General features: G+C 40.0%; 1 protein-coding gene across 4 annotated transcripts in view; it reads left to right on the top strand.

Moving 5' to 3' along the window:
* Positions 1-17,782, top strand: part of ALG5 (ALG5 dolichyl-phosphate beta-glucosyltransferase) — a 47,309-nt gene extending 29,527 nt beyond the window's left edge. For 2 of the 4 annotated variants that reach the window (XM_039498696.1, XM_039498701.1), the window contains 2 exons: positions 15,480-15,565; positions 16,423-17,782. In XM_039498696.1, the coding sequence (XP_039354630.1) occupies positions 15,480-15,565; positions 16,423-16,535 (199 nt within the window). In that variant the 3' untranslated portion in view covers positions 16,536-17,782. Of the gene's footprint in view, positions 1-14,629; positions 15,427-15,479; positions 15,566-16,422 lie in introns of those variants that run through there. The other 2 variants (XM_039498708.1, XM_039498709.1) reach the window with 2 other exon arrangements.
* The last annotated feature ends 219 nt before the right edge of the window (positions 17,783-18,001 follow it).

The raw sequence follows: 18,001 nt of genomic DNA, 5'->3' as shown, positions 1-18,001 counted from the left end.
TCCTTCAGGGGACATGGAGAACAACTGACCACAGTCCTCTTTATAACAGTCCTCAACATATTTGAGGACTGTTATCAGGTCCCGCCTGAGTCTTTTTCTCAAAATTAAACATGCCCAGTTTTTTCTCACAAGTCTGGTTTTCTAAACTTTTTATTGGTTTTGTTGTTCTCTGAACTCTCACCAATTTGTCCACATCTTTCCTAAAGTGTGGCACCCAGAGTTGGACACACTACTCCAGCTGAGGCTTCACCAGCACAGAGTAGAGTGGGACAGTTCTCTCCTGTGTCTTACGAATATTACTCCCATTAATACTCTCCAGAATATTAGCCTTTTTTCCAACTGCATCACATTGACTCATATTCAATCTGTGATCCACAATAACCCCCATATCCTTTTCAGCAGTAGTACACTCTACTACTGCTGAAGCAGTGTATTCCTCATTTTGTGGTTGTTTTTAATTTTTCCTTCTTAAGTCTAGTGCTTTGCACTCATCTTTATTGAATTTTATCCTGTGGATTTCAAACCAATTCTGCAATTTGTCACAGTCATTTTGACTTCTAGTCCTGTACTTGTAAGTGCTTACAACCCCTCCCAGCTTAGTGTCGTCTGCACATTTTATAAGCATGCTCTCAAGTCATTAATAAAAGTATTGAATAATATTTGACCCAGGACTGATCCCTCTGGGTCCCCAGGAGATACCCCTTTCCAGCCTAACAGCAAACCATTGATAACTACTCTGAGCACAGTCTTTCAACCAGTTGTGCGCCCACCTTTTAATAATTTCATTTAGACCACATTTCCCTGGTTACTTATGAGAATGTCATGGAGGATGACAAGCAGAGAACAGACCAAGAAGGATTTTACAGCTAACTGGCTGGCTGGGTGTCAAACCCCTTACTAAAATCAAGATCCACTGCTTCCCCCGCTCCACTACGCCAGAAACCCTGACAGAGAAGGAAATTAGGTTGTTTTGGCATGATTTGTTGTTGACAAATCCATGCTGGCAATACCTTGTAACTTTATTATCTTCTAGGTGCTTACAGATTGATCGTCTTGTGTCCAAAAAGCATGTAGAAAACACAGTTTTATTTAATTTAGCATCTCATGTAAATTATGCCCCAAAATCAGTTAAATAATGCAGTTACGCAGAATTTCTCTTCCTCGATACTTAAGAGGCATACAGTATGCAAGCGGGGAGAGATGTTAGCTAAGTTTTAATATTTAAATGGAGTATCTGCGATAAAGATACAAGAAGGCTCTTGGGCTACACTGATGAGACTCCCAATGAATGGTGATGTCTGGAACCCTGCAATCTAGCCTTACTCTGACATATGATATGATAAGAGATATCTGATAGTTAGAAACTTCATCAGCCCGTGTTGCTGTCTAGTACAATTTTACAACTCATTACTCGTTAACCAACCAACCCTCCCTCAAATCATTACCTTATGAGTACCTTAAAAGTACACCAACAAGTGCCATTAGAGGAAGCCTAATATGTAAAGGAAGTTTCTGATGTACTCTGTCCATGCTGTTCTGTTTCATAAAAGTAGGCAGTAAAATGGCTCTCATTAGTCTGGAAGGAAGGCAGTAAAAAAACCATGAATACAATTTGAATTGTTTTAGAGCTGCCTTTCATTGTAACTTAGCATTAGAGAGGGCGATGGAATGTCCATTATTAGATTAGCATGGTGAGGACAGCTACTGTGATACATGGGGGAGGGGGGAGGAGGAGTAGCTCCCTTTGATGGACACCCAGCCAACCAGTTAGCTGTAAAATCCCTCGTGGTCTGTAATCTGCTTGCTTTACCTGTAAAGGGTTAACAAGCAGAGAACAGACCAAGAAGGATTTTACAGCTAACTGGCTGGCTGGGTGTCCATCAAAGAGAGCTACTCCCCGCCCACCCCCCTTCATGTGTCACAGCTAGGATGGGTATGTCTACACTGCAATAAAACAACCACGACTGGCCTATGTTAGCTGGCTGAGGCTCGCAGAGTTTGGGCTGTGGGGCTAGAAAATTGCAGTGTAGACATTCCGGCTCAGGCTGGCTCCCAGGCCCTGAGGTCATGTGACAGTGGAGGGTCCCAGAGCCCAGGCTCCTCCCCAAGCCCAAACATCTACACTGCAATTTTATAGCCCTGCGAGCCTGAGTCAGCTGAGCCGGGCCAGCTGCAAGTATTTTACTGCAGTTTAGACATGCCCATGAAACTGAAATGCTGTTTCCGCATTAAGTGTCATAGTTTCTGTAGACTTTTTGCACCACCTCTCTTCCTAAATGGACACTGTCATGTCTGACAGGCCCAAGTTTAACTGAGTATAATCTAATCTTTTCAAACTGTCTTCATCTAGGAAAACCTCTCGTAGAAAGAATTTTTTTGTCTCATTAACCTACCTGCTCACAAGAATAGAGTACAACATCCATGCACATGCTGAGAACTTTTGTCCAATTGTGCTAACCTAATCAAAGCCTGTAAGTTTAGTTTTAGGTTGAGCTTCAGCAGTTGTGGCCAAGCCATGTTGCTTCTAGGATGGATATGCAAAAATGGCTGGGGGGGGCACTTCAGGGATCAGGGATATGAAAAATCTGGCATTGAGTTGGGGGGAAATACACACTGCAAGAACTTTAAAGCCTATTGCAAGCTATGAGGTCTCCTCATCGTTTAAAGATGAGGATATGAAAGTACAGAATTTAAGGACCCAATTTTCAGAGGTGCAGAGCTCCCACAACTGCCATTGACTTAAACTGGAATTGCGGTGCTCAGTATCTCTGAAAATCAGTTTCTAGGCGAGTGATTTGTCCAAGGTCACAAAGGAAGACTGTGTAGCAGAGCCAAGAATAGAACCCATAATCTTAGAGCGTAAGACTACTCATCTGTTCCTAAGGGGGAAAAAAAGTAATTAAATTTTATAGACCTATTTCTATTAATTCCTTTGCATTAATGTTAAGGAAATGTCCATGATAAGCACAGCCCTAAAATGTACTCCCTCAGAATATATTATTTTCTGACAGTCCCTTTAACTTCAAGAAGTATCTATTACTTCAGGAGGCTGACACAACAGCTGTGCTGCAAGCGTGAGGAAAGCAATGAGTATAGTTGCTGTCTGGTCTTTTCAAAGAAAATACAGGCATCCTTAAAAGGGAAATGATCAATCTTCTTTTGTTTGAAATTCATCAGTTTCAAATAACTCCACTTGCTGATACCCTCTAAATAGTATGTAGTAAATAGTATAAATTCCTTTTAAAAATATATGAGGATTTTGCTGCTCCTCTGACTGTTTGAGGGACTCTTCAGCAAGAGAGAAATCAGAGAGAAAGTGAAAATGACTATACACATACAGTCAAATATGCAGAATAAACTGGGGGAGGCGGGAGTGTGGAGGAAATAGAGAAATATGACTTCACTTTAATAGGAATTTTGGGTGACGTGTGTAACTGTAATAGGTACCAAATTTTCAGGAACAGGTGACTTTTTCAATTTGGTGTCCTAACCTGCTTTAGTCAGAGGTACTGCTGTGAAGTTAGCCTTATGCTGTAGCTTGCTTTATGGTAATTTACAGAGTAATACCCCTAGGGCTTTCTGATGTTTATAAAACTTGGAACCCCTTATCAAGAATGCTTGCTGTATTCGTGGAGAAAAGAGAGACATATTTTTCCATGACTCTGCAAATATTCCAAAACGGCAAATTTGTCTAAAACAAGAATAATTCGTTTTTTTCCTTTGATATCAAATGTAGCTTTCAACAAATTTCTCTTCTAGTTTCACTGTGTATATTTGCATCCAGTCATTGCATGTTTTATTAATAGATTTGCCCTACTTAGCTATTTGGAAGCATAATTCACCCTTTAGAAACAGCATTAATTATTAAATAAAACAATTTCTGCACAAAACTATGGGGCTCTTACAATCCAGTAACTGAGACTCCCTTTGGATAAATCTGGTCCCTGATGCATTTGCCATGTGTAACTTGGCTGGAGCTGAGCAGCCAACCTGGCTGTGTACCATGGAGGCTGTATGCATCTCCTGAGAGTGAGTGGAGATAAAGTGGGGGGGCAGGGAGAAAACCAGCTTGTTCCTGCTGCTGCCCAACAAAGTCAGTGATTCCATCCCAGCAGGCCTCTTGTCAATATTAGGGAGACAGTTTGTATTCATGGTTCCTCCACAAGGTCCCTGCAAGTGGGGGAGGGGCATGTTCATTCTGGCTCAGAGCAGCAGGGAATCCTTAATGGACTCATATACCACTCCCGGCTGATGATCTCATTCTGAGATTGTCCACTGGGGACTGGAGAGAAGCTGCTGTCGGAGAGGAAGGATAGTCTTGATGCTGCATAGGGACTCTGGGATCTGCATTGTATTACCATCTTGGCTCTGGGTTTCCTGCAAGATGTGGCCAAGTTACTTAATTTGTGTGCCCTATTTCCCCATCAGTAAAATGGGGAAAGTACCTCCCTAGTATTAATGAATTTATCCTCATGACATCCTTTTGAGTTAGGAAAGCGCTCTAGTACTATAGCGATCGGGGGGAGGAGGGGTAGCGGGGTGCTGTAGAAAAGGCAACAAATAAGAGCCTATTTCAAGAGCACACCTATCTGAGGACACTGATCCTGGCCTCCCTACCCACCCTTCATCAGCTCAACTCAGAGGAGAGAGGGCTGCTCCGGAGGATGCGGAGTCCTTTCATATGCGCACTCAACTTCTGCAGAATCTTCCCCTCCCCTCTCTGCTGGGCTGACTGGATTCAGGATAATTTGGCACAGTGTAGAGGAGGGAAGGGACTAATGTGTCCTTTCCTTCTGTGTAACTGGGATCCAGGATTTGGCCCTTGACTCTCAATTTGAGAGAATAAAAACTAAAGCTGGCATCAGTCTCCACTTAGAACTTCCTTTCTCTTGTTAGATTGTCACAGCCAGAACATTAACTGCAGCTTTGCATATTGATTTTTAAAAATACCCACTCTGCCCTTCTTTCGCAGAATGTTCTAGCCTTTCAGATGAATCTTTAAGTAGGCTAAAAATTAGGAAATAATGTATTTTATCTCATGTCTTTTTGGTAAATAATATTTTATAGATATTTTGTTGTCAAAGGCCTGAACTAACAATGGTGTTGTAGTGATTTGTCTAGAAAAACGTACATGACGGGTACACAATACATCTTTTACACTTTCAAGTTTTTCCTCAGTTTTTAACTTTTTTTTTTTTCAATATTCTAAAAGCATTAAGAGGCTAATCCTGCAAAGTCATAGTCAAAGTCAGAGATTAAGGATAAAACCACCAGATCATCTAGTCCACCTTCCTATATATCACAGGCCAGCAGCCGCACACTAACCCAACTCCCAGTGACATCAGGAGGAGGATGTACAGCATCTGGCAGGACAGTGTCCTGACATTGCACAATCACTCTTATGGCTCTCACATCACCTACACATCATATAAATATGATCTCTCCTCTCTTAGAGTTCAAAATTATTTTACATCAAAAATAATCACAACTAAAGTTCTAGAAAGTAACTTGGACTAAAGGAATGAAGCCAACATAATTTTAGTTTTCTTGCATGAATAATTTTTTGTCCCATATTTTTGGAGCTTCGTTGCACATTTGAGCTTCAGTAAATCAAGAGATATGTCATGCCCAAAACTAACTTCTTAAAGCAGAACAATCTTCACTCCAAAAAGTTAGAGTTCATCATTTAACACTATTCAAAATTAATAGGTTTTTTTTTAATGGAAGTCTTCATTATTATCGACCTGTATTCTGAGTTGGTGTCTACAGTGAGCTATCACAGCTGAATACTTTATAAATCCTTTAGATGTTTGAGATTTCTAATTCAATTAGTACCAACCCAACTGTAACTGTGCAAAGTGCCCCTCTAATTGTAACTTGAATTTCTGTCATATCAAACACAAAAAGATGAACTGTTGAGAAAGTCCTGAGAGGAGTGGAGTCGGGAGAAACTACTGAACCAACATCCAGTTTTGTAGTTAAAAGTGACTCCATGCTGAGCTTCTTGCATATATGGAGGAGACCAGCTGCTCCTGCAGGCAAGGCCCCAGGAATTCCTCCCCTCAGATAAAGGGAGAAGCAGCCTTTTGTGCATGCTAGAGAGAGCAAGTGCTGAATTAGCAGGGCAGCAGGAGAGAGTGCCGCGTCTTCCTTTGGAGCACTGGACCCTGTCCGTGCTGCTCCTGAAAAGACAGAAGCACTTATCCAAGAGAGAGTTAGATTTTATTTTTCTCTCTCTCAGCAGCCTGTTAACATACCTCACTGAAGGAATGAGTGTTGCGAGCACATTCTCTCTCACTTGTGAGCCAAATATCTTTTACTAACAATAAATGTGGCAATGTAAACAGTGTAGATGTCCTGCTGCTAGACTGGACGGGAGTGTAAGGTTTTAAAACATTAGTTTTCAAGTAGCTAGCAAGCCACCAAAAACGAATGGCTACAGTATTTTCAGTGTTTCTTCACCAACACCTTTTAATTTGGAGCCTTCTGTTTCTGTTTTCTCATCCCATGCCATGGGTGGGGAGGGCCAGGGGGGGCGGAGGGATGTCAAAAAATCCTCCTGAAAATGAGATCTAAATGTTAACTTGATTTGATCTCTTTGTGTCTTACCACTTCCACCTTTCTATTTCTGTTTCACAGGTATTGACCAGAGTATCTCCTTCTCCTTAATGTTCAATCTTTCAGCAGTGTGAGAGTACAATTTCTTATTTGCTATATCTGAATTTGATGTATAGGTGCTCATAAAGAGGAAAACATAGGTAGAATTTAAATACATTAGGTGCTCAGGTACTATCATGATGAGGGCCATAGAAGTGCCTAGATAAACTAGCATGGGGTGCTTTTAAACTCCTTTTATTAATTTGTAAAGTGCTTTGAAATCCATAGACAAAAGGTATTATAGACATGCAAAGCCATATATTAGTCTTATAGCATTATAAATTACTATGCATGCATCCTATTTAGAATTAAAGGGGAGAGATTGGGTTGGGATTATTTTTAGAACTGCCTTTTGGATAGTCTTTTGCATACATACCAGTACAAAGCAAATGTTTTTGAAATTTATCTCCGATACATCTAAGTTTTGACATTGATCTGAAATGAGAGCAATCTCCAAACAAAGAGCATATGCTTTATGTTTTAGGCTTTGAATCTGATTAACCACTAATCCATTTCTCAGAATTAGATGAGGCACCTTTTTTAAATTAAAACTTAAAAGAAAGTTAAAAGGCTTACATTAAAAGCGTAACGGAGATAGTTGGGAATTACTTGTTTCCAGATTTAAAGAGAAGATATTTCTATTTCTACAACTACAATCCTAACCGGAAAGATTATTAACTTTTTTTCTTTTGTTTTTCTTTTTTAAAACCATAAACCACTGAAGGAAGTTTAGCCAATCAGATGGCTACACTGGCAGATAGTAAATTTTAAGTCAGACATATTGGCCTTTTCTGACCCGAAGGGATCTCTTAAAAGTTCCTTGCATCTTGGATTTCTTTTCCTGCAGGAAGGAATCAAATATGCCAGGTATTATTTGATGAATCTTGCCTCATACTGGATGCTAGTCAAATGAGGGAAATTCCTAGTGTATTTTTATTCTTCTCAGTGATTGACAGTTAGATGCTTTAACCTCTATGACTGGTTAAATTTATGTTTATTAGGCAACTCACAGCTGATTGATGGGAAGAAACATTATGTTTGTATAATTTTGCCTGAAGAGGGTGCCTCATGTTGTGGTACCAACTGTTTCTTTTTAAATTATGCTGAGCTAGTGAATATTTTAAAAATAACTAACTTACCGGTATATTTGTTTCTCCAGTACAAACACTAAGTGTACACTTTTATCTCAAGTATTACTAGTAAAATGGCACCTTCTTATTCCACAGATCCGAGTCTTGCTGTATCCGCTCGCTTTAGTGACACAAGTTTTGTCTATAAAAGAAAGGTTTAAGTGATAGGCAAAAAGTCAGGTAGTTACCAAAAGAAATAAAATATAAGTACGCAGTCTAAACTCTCAGCCCTATTAGATTGGGCAGCAACTAGATTAAGCAGTTTTTCTCACCCCACTGGATATTGCAGTCTTTAATATACAGATTTGTCCCTTAAATCTGGGCCAGTCTCCTCTGTTGGAGTCTTCAGTCTTCTTCTCAGTGTCTTTGTTGTTTGCAGCATAGGTGGGGGCAGGAGAAAAGGCCCCCCCATGTGGTCACTGTGTCTGTTTTATAACCTCAGTCCCATGTGCTTGAGGAGCACAAGTCCAGGCTTGTCTAGGGGCATTGCTGAGTCTCCAGGCAAGGTTGAGCAATTCCCCTGGTGTGACCTCATGCATATGAGTCGCTGAATTGTAGCTCCCTTGCTGGACAATGGTGGTTGATGGGTTGATTGATACCCTGCCCAGGTGTTGGTTACTTTCCTTGCTGTTGCCTCTGGGGAGCTAATATCTGTCCGATTCCCCAATTTACAACATGTTTCTCCTCCCTTGGGTTTCACACCTCAACTGCTAGAAGAGGGCCTCATCCTCGCTGATTGAACTAACCTCGTTATCTCTAGCCTGCTTCTTGCTTGCATATAAATACCTGCCCCTGGAAATTTCCACTACATGCATCCGACGAAGTGGGTATTCACCCACGAAAGCTCATGCTCCAATACGTCTGTTAGTCTATAAGGTGCCACAGGACTCTTTGCTGCTTTAACATGTTTTAGTGACACCCATAGAACCCAATTCTCATAACTTCATATGCATTAATGATATACATATATGGATAGAGAAATGACTTGCAGGAGATCATAACCTTTCCCCTGGTACCTTACAAGTCATGTTTTATATGTTAGATCAAAATCATACATAAATGAGAAATGAGGGTGCTCACACAAGGTACAGAATGTCGCACACGCTGTTTCAAATTGTGTTCTAACATGTTAACTAAAACAATCTTAAATTGTGGCATAGGTAAAGGAGCACATTCTGAGGGTTAAATACAACCAGGAACAAATGTTTGCTCCTTTGTCTATGCTACAATTTAAGATCATGCTCGTTAAAGGTAATAATTGGAGATATGCCAATCTCCTAGAACTGGAAGGGGCCTTGAAAGGTCATCGAGTCCAGCCCCCTGCCTTCACTAGCAGGACCAATTTTTGCCCCAGATCCCTAAGTGGCCCCCTCAAGGATTGAACTCACAACCCTGGGTTTAGCAGGCTAATGCTCAAACCACTGAGCTATCCCTCCCCTGTGTTAGAACACAATTAGAAAAAAGTGCACTACTGGATCTTCCTAAAGCATTCTTGGCTCTCATAAAACTCCAAGATTATGAACCCAAGTTGCAAATGGCAGGTGCACTCCCTTAACCTGGGTGCAGATATCTCACTTGCCAATTAATAAGGTTACGCCCTCCAAATCCACGAGCGTCACTTTGCTCTTTCCCAGATTAAGCCTCAGCGAGTTCACCCTTGTTCCTACTGTGATTATAGAAAGACTGTAGGTTCCAATGCACCATCTGGCTCTGACGAGATATAGAACTGGTTATTATCAGTTTACTGAATACATTGCAATCTATTTCCTCACTAACTCTAGTAGTGGATGTGCATACACATTGAAATGTACCCCTATAGTATCCCACCCATGAGTCCTTTTCCTTTAGGCATTAAACAGGGAAGGAGGGAGTGGTTCAAGGTTAGGACATGTTCATCATCACATGTAGTGGGGGCACAGGGGAGTACGGTCTCTGATTTTTGCCAGGGATGTTAGTCCTTTACTTTCCTGATCACTAAAATTTACTCATAGTTTTTTTTTTAATGTCAGTCCAGCAGGATAGTGATGTCCTGGCATTGCATTAATCAATTTCTATAAGGTGGTAAAATTTGCAATAGTGTATAGCTGATGATTGAGCTCTGTACATTAGTTCCCTAGGCTGCGCAGCATTTTTAGACCAGTTAGTGCAGTGTAATTCATTGGACAATTAAATGAACGGTCTCTATTAAGATTTCTAGTCTGTTAATACATGTAATGGGTATTATGAGAATTATATATATTAGAGCAGTGATCACCAACCTGTTGATTGCGATAGACGGGTCAATCCTGGAGACTCTCCCAGTTGATTGCGCTCTCTAGCCGCGGCGGTGCAGCAGGGCTGCCTGTTGCAAATGCACCCTCCCTGCCTGCCGCGACCCCACGCCACTCCTGGAAGCAGCCAGCACGCCCCTGCAGCCCCGTAGGGCCAGGAGTTGCGGGGCGGGGGGAGAGAGGCAGGAGTTTCCGTGCGCTAGTCCTTCCCGCAAGCACAGTCCCTGCAGCTCCCATTGGCTGGGAATGGGGAGCTGCGGCCAATGGGAGCTGCGAAGGCGGTGCCTGCAGAGAGGGGCAGTGCCTGTGGGGGTGGTGCCTGCAGGGACCGCAGAGGTGCACTGCTGGCTGGCAGGGTGGCCTGGCTCGTGATGGGGAGGAGGTGCTAATGTGCCTAAGTGGGGCTGGGACAGGCAGGGAGGGTGCATTAGCAGCAGGCAGCCCTGCTGCGCTGCGGCTAGAGATCGCAATCAACTGGGAGAGTCTCCAGGATTGACCCGTCTATCGCAATCAACAGGTTGGTGATCACTGCTCTAATATATATAATTAGCCCCACTGTGCCATTGGCTGGGAGCCACCCGAGGTAAATGTCCCCCTCCGGGAGCCAGTACCCATACCTCAGCTCTGAGCCCTCTCCTGGAGCCAGTACCCCATATCCCCTCCTGCACCCCAACCCCCTGCCCCAGCCTGGTGAAAGTGAGTGGGGGTGGGGGAGAGCAAGCAACAGAGGGTGAAAGATGGAGTGAACGGGATGGGGCCTTAGGGAAGGGGCAAGGTAGATCCTGGGTTGCCCTGAAATTCAAAAAGTGATCTTGGGCATAAAAAGGTTGGAGACCACTTTATTAGAGCTAAAACATTGTTTGCAGCTATTTTGAGGTGAATATAACAAATGAATATATCTTTTCTTACAAATCTAAAATGTTAGCCAAAAATGACAAGTAATACAAATCTAAAATTTCAATAGAAGAAACTGGAGTAATTATGCAGGGTTAATAAACAGTGTTCAGTTCTCAGTTGTTTGTGGGTTGGTGGCAGGGTTTCTTTAAACAATTTTTAAACAGCAACATCACTTGGAACATATTCAGCACATTCAGACAAATTCATTTACTGCAATAATTGCTTTTGTGGTAGATAATAGGTAGCGTGACCAGATGTCCCGATTTTACAGGGGCAGTCCCGATTTTGGGTCTTTTTCTTATATAGGCTCCTATTAAACCCCCCCACCCCGTCCCAATTTTTCACACTTGCTATCTGATCACCCTACTAATAGGCCCTATTCCCACTCAGAAGTCATCCTGATTTGAGATTATTGACCCCTGGTTCCCTAGCTTACTTGACTCTGCTGCCTTCTGCACCTATTGTATTTTTTATTGTTGTACAGGGTAATGTTAATCATTTTGCTTTTTTAATATATATGTGCAATGTGGCTGAGTTACAGTTGCCATGGGAACCATTAGTTTGAATTTCCTATTTTAGTGATGTAGTGAACAGGCCAATGTGTAATCACTTGTGTTTGACTGCGATTGGCGGTATCTGACTGTATGTGGGTTCTGTCTATGTAATCTGTCTGGATTACTACACTAGCACCTATTTTGAGATGTATTCTTACTGCTTCACTAATTGTAATGTATTATTTTTAATTATGCTAAAGTCCTGTAGGTTTTTGTCTGAAAGGAGGGTGGTTTGGAGTGGAATGGGGGAAGCAGCATTTCTAACTCAGCTGACAATCTGCAGAGGTTTGTGTCTCTTGCATGCTACTGACCAGCTTTCTACAACAGCCTCTGTCAAGGTACCATAAAGATTAGAGGAAAGATTCAGAGTTTGCCGTCTAGGGGAGTGGAAACTGCAGTTGCTTTGAGACATCTTTGCACCCTCTTGATCCTGGGCTGTTATGGGGGCTGGAGAGGCCCTCAGCATAATTAAGACAATCTCTCTAAGTTACAGCAGCCTCCCCATGCTGTCCTATGAGTTAACTTGCAGCGCTTCCTGGAATTTCCACAATGTTGTTTGATGCAACTCCTCCCACCTCCAGCAAACCACCTGCACAGGGACACATAAGGGGATCATGGGAGGACAGCTTTATGGCTGCATTCTTCGATTTTTGCACCAGAGAATCCTCCCCATGCCAAATATGGGACTTATGGACCCCTTCACGCTTCTCTGGCCAACACTTTTATATGACATAAAGTGTCTAGAGCAGAGGCAAGTATCTTGCCCTAGATGCGGGGGAGAGGGCAGAAGCAAGGCAGGTATTTAAGAATTTTATTTAAAAGCAAGAGTTTCTTTTAAATCTGAAACCCTTTAATTTCCCCCAATCAAACTCTCGTTTTCAAAGAGGCTGTAATAAAAAGGTAATTAGCATCAGTGGGGAGTGATTTAAATTATTGATTTGCATTGCTTAACATTTTAAAATCTAGTTGAGGTTTTGTAAAACTAATTTCAAAATTTGTGCTATGGCAAATTCAAATGTATAACATAAATGATTTTGTTTATTTTCTTTCAATGTCAGCGCTGTAAGGGTTTGAAAATTATTTACATTTTACAAAACTGCTATAGGCAAAATATAAAATATAGAGTTAAAGCTCTGATCCTTCTAACACTTAAGCTGGTATGTAACTGTCTACCTGAACGATCAAATTGACTTCAGTGGGACTGCTGGTACTTAAAGTTAAGCATGTGCATAAGCATTTGCAGCATCATGGATAAAATTTATTTTTATTACACACTTCTTAGCAACATAAAACCTGTCTCATCAAAATAAAATTGCTTCAGTGTTAGCAATGAAAGTTATTTAGGTTTTAACAGTGATTGACAGGGTTGGTGGAATTAGATTTTTATTGGTAAATGTTGATCAACGTCATTTCCACAGTGTACACATAAACCTCAAAAAAAAAATTCATAAATAATCATCTAAATTTACAAATAGGCCAAGTAAGAGAAATGCTGCTTGAGAATTTAGAGTTTGATTTAAGAATATTTACTTTGTATATTTTGATGTCGTGTTGACAATTTGTGTTTTAACAGTTAAAGAGCTTTAACTTTTTTAATTGCTACTTCTACTGTAATTAAATAATTGTCTGAGCCTTTTCCCATAATTTCTCGTGACTGTGAAAATTTAGATGAAATTTGAAAAAAATGCTTAAAAATAAACATCGATATTCTCCATTGAAATTATCAAAAAAATAAAAATTTAATTCTGTCACATCTAGTTATTGTGAACTCTTCATGCACAGAGGCCAAAATTGTTAAGCCGTATTTGAAGACCTAATGGTAGTATTTTCAAAAGTACCTATGTGACTTGGGAGCACAAATCCCATTGACTTCAAACTGCAAACCCTGATGGAGGAGTACAGCCTGGTTATGTAAAGTATTTCAGCTGTCTTGACTTGTGGAAGTGAAATATATACAGGAAAGTGGTGTTGGTTGCAAATGTAGCTGGGACTATTTGCTTATCAGTCTTGTATTTGTGTATGTGGTATTCTTCCAGTAAACATGTTACAGGCCCTGGACTTTCCTCCTTCAGCACAGATGAGCATTTTAAGTGTGAAACTATTTTTGTAGGAAAAAAAATCTATGTAAAATCTGGAATTCTACTACTAATTAGGAAATCAATTAAGGAACCTGGTACAGAACACCCACTTCAGCAATTTAAGGCTATAAAATAGGAAGAAAGTAAAGAATTAACAACGTGAAAATAATTTTTTTTTAATCGTGATTTTTTTTTAATCCATCCTGGTCAGTAGCAGCTAACACCTCTTATTAGTTTCACATATTGGATGTTAGATGAGAGTTAAAAGAGGTACGCACCATTTAGCTAAAGCTGCCGTATGGCCTCTAAGCTCCTGAAGTTTTCAACAGGTACCCTCTTCCTCCCCCACCCCCAAGAAAACCTTTTAAACTTGAAATTGTCTTTACTTAAACTTTTAACCTCCCCCAACCTTTAACAATGGTTCTATGCCTTCTTATAGAAATATGATGATGTATATGTTGTCTTTTAAATCAAAGCAAGAGTGTACTTCAAATAGGACTATAATGGATATCCTGGTTGGACAGTTGAAGGCACAAATGTCTTATGTAACTATATCTTTTTTATTAGTTAGACAATGCAGTTGCTGAAAAGGAAGTGCTAATGTTTTATATCACTCTAAAAATCAATAACAATTGATTTAGAGCATAAGTGTTTGCGTTCTTTAACAAATTTTTGGCATTTAAAACAAGCCATTGCCTAGAAAAATAGTCAAGAAACAGGGACTTTGTGAGTGACCTATATGAAAGTCTAAAATAAAATTGTCTTAATTCAGATAAGACACTTAATATTCATGAACCGTTTCAAAAAAGACCTCTGTTACTCGTGGCTGTCTTTCTAAGAACAAATGTTGAAGTGTAAAGAGAAACCTAATGACAGGTGAACAAGAAGTCAGAATATTTTGGGTTCAGTACTTAGTATATACATCTAAATATAGAGAAATACTGACTTACTAGAGATTTAAATGTTTCTCTAGTCACCCTTGCAATGCATAAGTTATATGTAGATAGCTATTTACTGAAAATCACGTCCTTGATGTCTAATAGCGATCATCCATGTATCCCATTGACCTCAGTGAGAGCTGTGGATGCTCAGCTGTTATGAAAACCAGGCCTGAAGAATGCTGAGCAGATGAGGAATTTTCGCTGTACACGTGAGATGAAGAAATGAGTGAATCTTCATACTTAAAGTGTAGGTCTTATGATGTTCGTTAGTGCTAGACATAGTGCAATGAGAAGCTGCGTGAACTTGGCCAATGCACCTACTCCTGACTTCTGCTACCCCAACTATTCTAGTAGTGGATCTCATCTAAGCAGAGCCTGCCAGTAAAAATGATAGACTTGAGAGAAAAGGCTCTATGCTGGTTGTTTATATGCACTCCCAGCTGTTCCTCAGCTCCCATTATTTCTCTGCTTCCTCACTTCCCTTCTGCATTGGTTTTTGACTCAAAGAAAACAAGGAGAGTGTATCACATCAGCATACAGCAGCATCAAGAAAGGGAAGAGGAGCTTCTGGTGCATTTGAAATCCGAGAAAGCACTAGAGAAGTAGGTCGGTGCTGCGAGGAAGCTCTGCTGCCCCAATCTTTACAAAGATCTAAATCTCGACTGTGACCAAATGGAAAGTATGAGCGCTGATACGAGCACCTCATCTTTTCTTTTAATGTATGTGGTGTGCAGTGAGGTACTGTAATCTGTGCCCTGGCTAGTTTCTGTCATTCAGCTATATAACAAATTGATCTTACTCTGAAAGTCAGATTCACATGAATCGGTATAAACTTGATAACTGTACACTAAGTGCCTTAAATTACACCAGAACAGAGATTTAATTAATGCTGCAATGTTCTTTTTTCTGAAAATAAATACCAATGAATTTACTATTTCCTGTTTTATTTCAGGGCATTTGATGTGGAACTTCTTTACATAGCTCAGTGCTTGAAAATACCAATAGCAGAGGTTTCTGTCAACTGGACTGAAATTGATGGTGAGTAAATTGCGTACCCACCTCCCACCCCCTTGAGTATCAGTCCAGAAAGCAATACCTTTGTATCGTCCTCTAGTGACTCAAACACTTTTTTCCAAACTTGAGGACTTGTTGCATTGAGCCGTCTCTTCATACAGCCATCCAGTTGTTAAAGACCTGAATGCAGTAAAGCTGGCCAGCTTCCCCAGATGGCTCCATTTCCAATTCTTCCTTTCTCCAGCCCCATCTTGTGATGGGAGTGGCGAGAGTTTTGGAGCCATGTATAAGCTCCCCTGGGGCACCCTCTTTGCTTCAGGTTTCTTACAATGCCTGTTGCTTTCCAGATTGTAGGGAACTCTGCTATGAGATACAGAGAGAGCATAGTCTACCTAGCATGATGTCTAGCCCTATTGAAGAAGGGTTAATTAAATTGTTTGGATATCTTAACTTGCTTGGAGATTAGTGGATTTGTGCTAGTGTTCTTAAGATTGTGTCTAGAGTGATTTAGGAAAGAAAAACAAACACACACTTTCTTCCAATTACCTTTGTTCAGGTTCTAAGTCTAGTTGCCTGAACAAAGTTTGATTTATTGTCCAGTAGTAAGTTTGTGTACATATGCTACCATAGCATATGTTGAGCCACTATCTATTTCTGACCTAGAATGTCCCACTCTCAGTATAATTTCAAATATAATTTAAATTATAAAGCATTAACTCTTCAAGTGGAAATTAAAGTCAAGGGCTAAATCAGGGTGCAAATAAGCTAACCATGCAGATGTTCTCTGGTTAAATCTCTCTTACTGATGCTAACTTTATTTAAGGTGAACACTTGTTTAAACATTGTCCCTCTGTTTTTTTTGTATCTTTTATTAATCACAGGTTCGAAGCTGGTTCCCTTTTGGAGCTGGCTGCAGATGGGCAGGGATCTTCTTTTTATACGACTGAGATATTTGACTGGTGCCTGGCGTCTCGAAACAAGCAAATCTAATTAGGTTATTTACATTCTCCAAATGCATTATTACACATAATGGAGCATGGGAACTATTTCAGTGAACTAAAATGTTGAAGAAAGATGAGGTAACTCTTCATTGCTGCTGTTATGTACCGCATTTTTGCAATATACATATATTTTATAAAATTGGCAATAGTCAAATGTTTCTATAATCTGAAAGAAAAGACATCTTTAAAAGACATAAGTTTTGTTCCCAGCATCTGTTTTTTCTTTTGTTCTGTAGCAGCTTTAAAGGTTCTTGCACAAATTCACCCAGATTAAATAAACAAATCTGCTTTTGTCTCACTGTGCACTTGGAATTCCCGTTTAATGCACTTAAATGGAGCCCCAATCCCATGATGTGCGATATTGTGGATGACCAAAGCCCTTTTTGTTTCTGTGTATTTGAACACACACATACGTTGTGATTTGGAACTGGTAATAGTGGTATTAAATTACTTGTATGTATTTAGGCTATTATTTTAAATCTTTAAATGATATAGCTGGTAATAATGGATTTTACTGTGTTATACAACTAATGTGCTGTTTTCCTGAGAACTTTCAGTAATCTCATAACATTCCAATTGTAATCTGTCTTGATCTGCAGTTTATAACACTTAAGTCTGAGATTTGACTTCATATTCACTCCCCATGGACCATAAAATTTCCAAAAGAAAGTACATTTAATTTTAAAATGCTGTCTTTTACAATTAGATACAATCTCTCGTGTGTGTTAAGTATGTTTGGTTTTTAGCTGTGAAGCTCATGAGCTTTCAGCTTTAAGGGCTTGGCTTTCTATTGATAAAGTATTTCAACCTATCATGCAGCATAACTTTAACATGGCTATGTCAAAAATACTCATTTCCGATTGCCAAACAAGTAAACCAGTTTCCTGAAGCTACCATAAAGGGTAATACATTTCCCACTTTGGGAAGAAGTTGTTCCCATGAGCATGTTTAAAGCAAAGAAAATGGATAAATGTGGCAGAAAGTTTTGTAAAAGAGTAAGTTTTAAATGAAAAACTGTCAACTTTATCAAAAGTTTTTTCACTGGCCGTTTTCTGGAGAAAAATAGCCTTTCAAAAAGAAAACTAAAAATTTTGACAAGCTCTAAAATTCATCTAATCCTTTTACTCCTTCCACTGTTGTTGAATAATATGAAGCAATGGTGGAGTAGAGACTCCATCATTAAGGATGTGTGTAGATATCCAGTGTAATGCAACTTCACAATAAATTGTTTTCCCTGAAATTTTCCATTTGTTGTCTTTTAGCACACTCACCTTATAGATAATCTGATGACATTTGGAACATGACTGCTGGAGGAAAAAAACCTCAGTAGTAATTCTATTAATAAAATATTCTCAGGTTTTTTCAGTGGCTTGACCTGGAAATTACAAATTCGGTCTGAAAAATGTTCATATGCAGCATTTTTGGAACAGTTGGAGAGTTAATTTTGAAACTGTTCACT

Source organism: Mauremys reevesii, linkage group 1 (genome assembly GCF_016161935.1).
Source record: "Mauremys reevesii isolate NIE-2019 linkage group 1, ASM1616193v1, whole genome shotgun sequence".
NCBI classification, from domain to species: Eukaryota; Metazoa; Chordata; order Testudines; family Geoemydidae; genus Mauremys; species Mauremys reevesii.
The sequence above is the reverse complement of the archived record's forward strand: the minus strand, read 5'-3'. Positions and strand labels throughout refer to the sequence as shown.